The sequence below is a fragment of the Curcuma longa genome, unplaced genomic scaffold (genome assembly GCF_044706935.1).
Source record: "Curcuma longa cultivar G26 ecotype Majalengka, Jawa Barat unplaced genomic scaffold, ITB_CL_G26_1.1 contig_25029, whole genome shotgun sequence".
Lineage (NCBI taxonomy): Eukaryota > Viridiplantae > Streptophyta > Magnoliopsida > Zingiberales > Zingiberaceae > Curcuma > Curcuma longa.
In genome coordinates this window covers 1-7,044 of record NW_027432612.1, presented here as the reverse complement: position 1 = coordinate 7,044, position 7,044 = coordinate 1, and the positions used below count along the sequence as shown (strand labels likewise).

General features: G+C 31.8%; 1 protein-coding gene across 2 annotated transcripts; it reads left to right on the top strand.

The window, feature by feature from the left end:
- The first annotated feature begins 5,137 nt into the window (after window positions 1–5,137).
- LOC141818489 (zinc finger A20 and AN1 domain-containing stress-associated protein 9-like) lies at window positions 5,138–6,653 on the top strand. 2 transcript variants are annotated; one of them, XM_074705971.1, is made up of 2 exons: window positions 5,138–5,229; window positions 5,810–6,653. In XM_074705971.1, exon 2 carries the CDS (start codon window positions 5,917–5,919, stop codon window positions 6,424–6,426), a length of 510 nt encoding a protein of 169 aa, XP_074562072.1. In that variant the 5' UTR covers window positions 5,138–5,229; window positions 5,810–5,916; the 3' UTR covers window positions 6,427–6,653. The 2 variants fall into 2 exon arrangements, with proteins under 2 accessions (XP_074562072.1, XP_074562073.1); XM_074705972.1 differs by having other exon boundaries at window positions 5,144–5,229; window positions 5,846–6,653.
- Window positions 6,654–7,044: the final 391 nt, after the last annotated feature.

The window sequence follows — 7,044 nt, the reverse complement described above, 5'->3', positions numbered from 1 at the left end:
GGGTACTAGGGTAGCTAGTTTTTTTTTTAAAAATAAGTGTGACTAGAAAAATCCTATGTTATTAATATATACCATAGGATTACTATCATATGTATTTGACAAGTTTTGAGTATACAATTTCTAATTGCCATCAAATTTCATGCTGAAATCTCTGTTTCTTTTTTGGTTGTTTGCATACTTTCATGGATGCAAAAGCTTGGTCTCATGTAAATTGCTTGTGTTTATTTATTTTGATTCTAATAGTTTGTTTGTTGTCTTTCTACAAAACACTTTCTTGAGTTTTTGAATCACTATTTCACTATCATTTGAAATATATAGGCTCTATTAACACTTATTATTTAGAGGATCAAGCAAGATAAGACTAAGATAAGACTGTATATAATAGACCTAATATGATTTAATCCTTTTGGCCTAATTGTTTTCCCTATGAGCAAATACAATTTTAAAGAAGTAACAACTCAACAATAGTGAGAATTAAAAAAATAGCAAGAATGTAATAGTAACACATTTATTATTTATAGGATCAAATAGGATAACTACATATAATAGTAACACATAGCTTCATTTGCTCTAGGGGGGTTATGTTACGACAATTTCTCAAAGGGCACTCAAAGTTATGTAGTTCCCAAAGGGTGTACCGCACTTTCAAAATTATAAAAATGTGCACTTGTTTTCAATTATACCCCTCCAGCCAATAGTTGACATCATTCTTTTTTTTTCGAAGCATCCGAGCCATATAATATCCGAGTCACCCAAAAGTCATGTTGAGCCCCATGCTTACCTTACCTTTTCATGTTTTACACGGAACTGTTCCTTCATAAAACACACATTCCAGTGGGATTTCAACAAAGTAAAAAGTCAAAGAAAGATTTTGAAGACTAATTAAGGTTTTAGTATAGCAGCTCATTCAGCATTTTCTCATCGATTCTCTTCAAGATTTTCTCATGTATATATTATATTAGATACAATTTTTGTTTATTTGTAATATCAATCTATACTATGTAAAGACTAATTGTTCAAAAATTCAAAATTACTAAAATTCAAGAAAATAAACATATCAATTTTAATAGGTCAAATTTAAAATTAAAAATTAGAATTTAAATAATAGAATTAATTATCATCAAGTTCTATTTAATTATGAAATATAAATCTAAAATATAAAATAAAATCACATCTTTTAAAAATTTAATAAAAATAAATTAATAACTCAAACAAATATAATTTAAACACAAGTAAAGAAATTAAAATCCAAAAACTCAATTAAAATAAAATACTTATAATTATAAAACTAATTGATAAATATTACTCAAGTAAATAAAAATTTAATAAATTCTAAAATGTGATAAAATGGGTTGACAAATTCACGGGTCCACATGAAAAGTATAAAATTGGAAATTTGATACACTATTAGAAAATAAAAATTATTTGACTTGATTGACTCATACATATATTTAATGTCTATTAAATGTCATGTTATACATGTTTATTTCCTATTTAATCTAGAATAGCTAGTTAAAGACATATACTTGCTTGACACTTGTCCAACATAATACCAAGATTGGGCGAGATGATAGTACGTTAGGGAAGCTTAGCTTAGGTAGTCAAGTGAGGTAAGGAGTATCTTATTTGATATGCTTAGCTAAGTGGAATTAATTGAAGTTATATCGCCACGTCCTAGATTAGTTAGATTAGGGTTTTCAAGAAGTAGGTTAAGAACATAATTTCTTAAAAAGACTTTATCTGAAAAAGTGGTCATTATTTTGATAACCAAGAAGACCCTTGCCTCTCCACAATCTAGAAGTCAATTTTTGAAATGTGCACTTAACTAACTGACAGTTAAATTTGAATTTAACACAAGGTCAAACATTCATTAGAACTTAAATTAAATTAATAAAGATAAAATTGATGAAATATCTCACAAACTCATAAGGCAACATTTATATGTTATGTACTGAGACACTTAGAATGATTGAGATGATAAGGACTATTAAATTGAGAAGTCTTAAAAATATTTTTAAAAACTATAAAAATATTTTTAAAACTATTTTTAAAAATTTAATATTTACTTGAAATTCATATTCGATGGGTGTACTTATACTATAAAGTTTTTAAAAATCTATATATGTTTGAAAATTGATTGACCAACAGTTAGACACAAAATCTCTAGGTCAATACCACTTCTAGAATCCTAAGACACATAGGTAGAGATTCTTTATGGTCAACAAGGATGTCCTAAGGGAGTGTCTAGTTAAGGGAGAGGTCCTTCTTGAAAGATCTTATTTTGAAAAGACCTTCTTAAAAATTAATTTCAAAAATTCCTTTGAAAAAATTACTTGCAAATCCTTTGAAAAAAATAAGTTGAAAATTCATGCTTTGAAAAATATTTTATAAATTATTCTTTTGACTTGGATCAACCCTTAAAACACATAAGAAGTTTGTCTTGTATTTAACAATGAGTCCTAAGGAAGTGTCAGATTAAGGAGAAGATTCAAATTGAAAGATTAAATAAAAATTCATGTTTTGAAAAATATTTTGAAGACTGTAAATTAATTGTTCTTTTGACTTGGATCAACCTCGAAGTCACATAGGAAGTTTGTCTTATGGTTAACAAGGAGCCCTAAGGAAGTATCAGATTAAGGGGGAGGTCCAAATTAAAAGATCAAACCTATTTCAAAAATTATCTTTTATAAATTTTTAAAAAAATCTTTGAAAATACATTTCAAAATTACGTTCAAAATAATTTTAAAATCAGTTTTTTGATTTAGGTCAAACCCTAAGACATATAGAGAGTTTGTCTTGTGGTTAACAATAAACCTAAGAACGTGTTAGATTAAAGGAGAGATCCTGATTGAAAGGATACTAAATAGTTTTACAAAAATATCTACTTTGAAAATATCTAAAAAGTACTTTTAAAACTTCATTTTGAAAATCCTTTGAAAAAATATTTTGAAAACCAAAAACATCTACTATGGTCTTTCGAGAAAGGACTAAACTAAGTTTTGACCATAGGAAATCTATAAATTGTTAGTGCAATATTTTTGATGATTGGCAAAGGAGGAGAAGGTAAACTTAATTTTTAAAAATCTAGTAATCTCTAGAGTGTTAAAACCCTTATGACCTATAATTTAACTTAAAAAATTATCAAACATAAAAAAGAGGAAGATTGTTGGTATAGTCTACTTCTAAGGTTTCGATATTTGACAATGTACTTAGGTTTGGTTAGTTTGACTAAAAGTTGATCCAAATAGAACCTAACATTTGGATGTGAGTGAAGTATAGTCAGGTCAAAGTTGACCAGATGACTAGCAAGGGAAGTCCTAGTTAGAGGCTCGGTAAAGAAGTCCTGGTCAATGGGATTAAACAAGGAAGACTTAGCAAATAGAGAGCACCAGGCGAAAAGTCTAGGCAAGTCAATGGATCAGACATCTGGTAGGTCAATGAGTCAATGAGGGTCAGACATTGAAAGGAAAGTCCTGGGAGTCAAAGGATCAGATACTAAGCAGGAAGTTCAAATAGGTCAAGGGTAACCGGATGTTTAGTAAGTGAAAAATCTACTGAGTGACTAGTCCTAACTAGATGCTAGGCAAGGAAAAGTCCAATCAGACCACGGGTGACTGGATGTTTGGAAAAAAAAAATAAACATTAATTAAACTAAATAGTAAAAGGTAAATCTTAGGGGGTATAACCCTTAGATAAGCCTAGTAGGTTAGACCATAGAGTAAGACTTAGGTAAGCCTAGTAACGGTCAACTTACAAACTTCGACTACAGTTAGGCTTAGGTTGCTTGGTAGTTTGGTGTATGCATATTTTGTAAGAACTAGTGAAAATGTCAAAGTCTCTTGTACTTAAGCATTGGATGTACTGATCCTCGAGGATTGAGAACCAAGTAAATTCGTGTGTCACTTTGATTTGCTTATTTAATTCGACTGCTAGTTTTTTTTGATAGAAAGACAAAATCGAAGGAATGAAAGAACGAGATTCACCTCCCACCTCTCTCTCGCACACAACAGTCCTACAATAAATCATATCATGCTTAGGGAAACTTATAGGAAAATACAAGGTAATAGGTATAAACCCCAAACTATTTAATGAACAATTGAAGTTATTAAAGAGAGATTTATTAGTTAATGTTTGATCAGATGAATCAGGAGGCATATCTATTCTATCTCATAATTCCATTTTGGACAATTTTAGAAACTTCACTAGTCTATTCTTCAAGTCTCAACTTTGCCAAAAGATTTGGAGATCTTAAACTTCTTCTAAATTACTTGCAAAGCACCACCACAAACTATTATGAAGGTAATGTAGTAGGTTGTGGCATGTGATAATAGGTTGTGCATGATTATTCCAGGAACTAATTTTTTTTATTGTTGATTTTGATAATAAATAAACGACTGTCCTTGGATAATTTTGAAGTACAACTTTATATATATTCTGAAACTCACCTCTAAAATATTCATTTATAGTGGGATTTGAATCTTGATCATGTTAGTTGTTCCTCATAAATCAATCCTCATTGAAATAATGAATTAACTAGTTTATATAAATAGTAAAGTGTTTGTCAAGAGAGCATTTGCAAATATCTCCTATGTTTTTAATTGCTTTGATTTATTACAAATTATTTTTAATGTTCTTTTCAAGATCTCCAATATGATATTTACTCCATACTAAAAAAAAAAATGGATAGTCAATGAAGGAAACTTAAATCCTGTGTTAACAAATAGACAATATTGATGGAACTTTACATGATTTGTAATCATCAAATCAGACTTAATCAAGTTTGTTTTATTAATGTTAAGTAAATTAGTTATTTTAATTAAGATGTGATCAAATCAAGCCAAAAATATTCCCTTTTTTGGTTGTAACGAATTGACCAATTTTCTAGATTTTTTTAAACAAACCAAAAAAATTATAATTCAAACCATTAACAGATTTTTTAAAGATTTTAACGACAGGAATACCTAAATTGCTACCACCAATAGTTTCGGTAACCGGCAACAATTCACCAGTAATAATGATGGTATTTGTCTGGGTGAATGTTGCTGTTTTAATCCCCATCACGGGAAACCAGACCAGGTGCTCAAATTCGTGCTATAAAACCCCCCAACCCTTCCCCAATTCCTCTCTATCTCTGCTCTCTTGTCTCAGTTCGGCCTTCGATTTAGCGGAGGCGATCGCGTCTTCGATCATCTTTGGCTTGCTATTTCGCTTCGATCGGCTCAGCTTCTGGTAATTCTTTTCTCTGTCTCTTGATTGAGTTTCAAAGATATGATCTTTTCGTGCTTTTTCCGGGATTGAGATAGCGTTTATTTTTCTTTGGATTCGAGATAGGATTCCTCTTTTCGGTTCCATGGAGGGATTTGGTTGCCTTCTAGATTTTGGAAGGAGGTTCAACCAAAGTATTCTTGTCTCTGTCTCTCGATTGAGTTTCAAAGATATGATCTTTTCGTGTTTTTTCCGGTTGAGATAGCGTGTATTTTCCTTTGGATTCGAGATAGGATTCCTCTTTCTGGTTGGGATTTGGTTGCCTTCTGGATTTTGGAAGGAGGTTCATCCAAAGTTCCTTGTAGAATTCGTCTCTTTTTTTTTCCTTGTAAATTTAAGGCTATCTTGTTAATGTTGTGTTTTTCTTTTCAAGGATCAAGATCCTAGCGGGATCTTTCCTTTTCTCTGTGTTTTTGTTAATTGAGAGATCTACAAGCTGAAGATTGGAATTTTTTTCCTATTCCCCTTCTTTTTGGATTTTGGTTGCCATCTAATTGGTCTTGTTGAGTTCCTACTTCTGAATTGAATTCTTATTCTTCCACAGATCCTATTGAAAACATCTCTTCCATCGTTTGAACAGCTAGCCTCTTCGATTCTTTGATTTTGCCTCACCAAAAATCAGAGGAGAAAAAGTAAGATCTTGGAGTCTGAATGGCGCAAGAGAGCTGGAAAAAGGATACCGAACAAACTTACTGCGAAACCCCTGAAGTCCCCATTTTATGTGCAAACAAATGTGGGTTTTTTGGAACTGCCATGAACAATAACCTCTGCTCCAAATGCTACAAGGATATTGCCATGAAACATAAGTCGATGGTTTCTTCCCCTATTACACAAGTGGAGAAACCGAAGATTGTTCCATCTTCTTCTTCTGTGCAGATCAACCACACTGAAGGTTTGAGTAGAGTGGAGGGGCTAAGTGAGCCCAAGGTTGTTGATGATCAACTGAAGGGCTTGTTGAAGAAGCAACCGGCTAACCGATGCACCCAATGTCAGAAAAAGATAGGTTTACTTGGCTTCACATGCCGGTGTGGCGGCGCCTTCTGTTCCTCTCATAGGTACTCTGAGACACATGAATGTTCAGTTGACTACAAGGCTGCTGGCCGTGTGGTGTTAGCCAAAGAGAATCCTGTTGTGACGGCAAAGAAGTTGGAGAAAATTTGAAGTTATTGTTGTTCTTGAATGGGGATACAAAGGCATGTTCCGATGCGAATCAGATAGCCAAGTCTTTATGAAAGCGAGTATTGAAATGCTTTATTCTTCGAATTGAACATGGGCGTGGGTTTTTGATGTGAAAAGAAGCTTTATCAAATGTATTATGGGGTACGATAGGGTAGCTAGTTTTTTTTTAAAAATAAGTGTGACTAGAAAAATCCTATGTTATTAATATATACCATAGGATTACGTTCATATGTATTTGACAAGTTTTGAGTATACAATTTCTAATTGCCATCAAATTTCATGTTGAAATCCCTGTTTCTTTTTTGAAATATCTAGGCTCTATTAACATTTATTATTTAGAGGATAAGGCTATATGTAATAGACCTAATATGTTTTAATCCTTTTGGCTTAATTGCTTTTCCTATGAGTAAATACAATTTTAAAGAGGTAATAACCCAACAATAGCGAGAATTTATTGTTGCAACGCTACTCCTAGCTCTTCCTCGAATCACATGAATAGAGTTTGGACGATTTTTTGAACACGAGAATGAAAATGATTGCTTGTAAGTATTGTATTCTGAGCTTGATCGTTGAAACACTTTTATATAATTTTATTGGTCG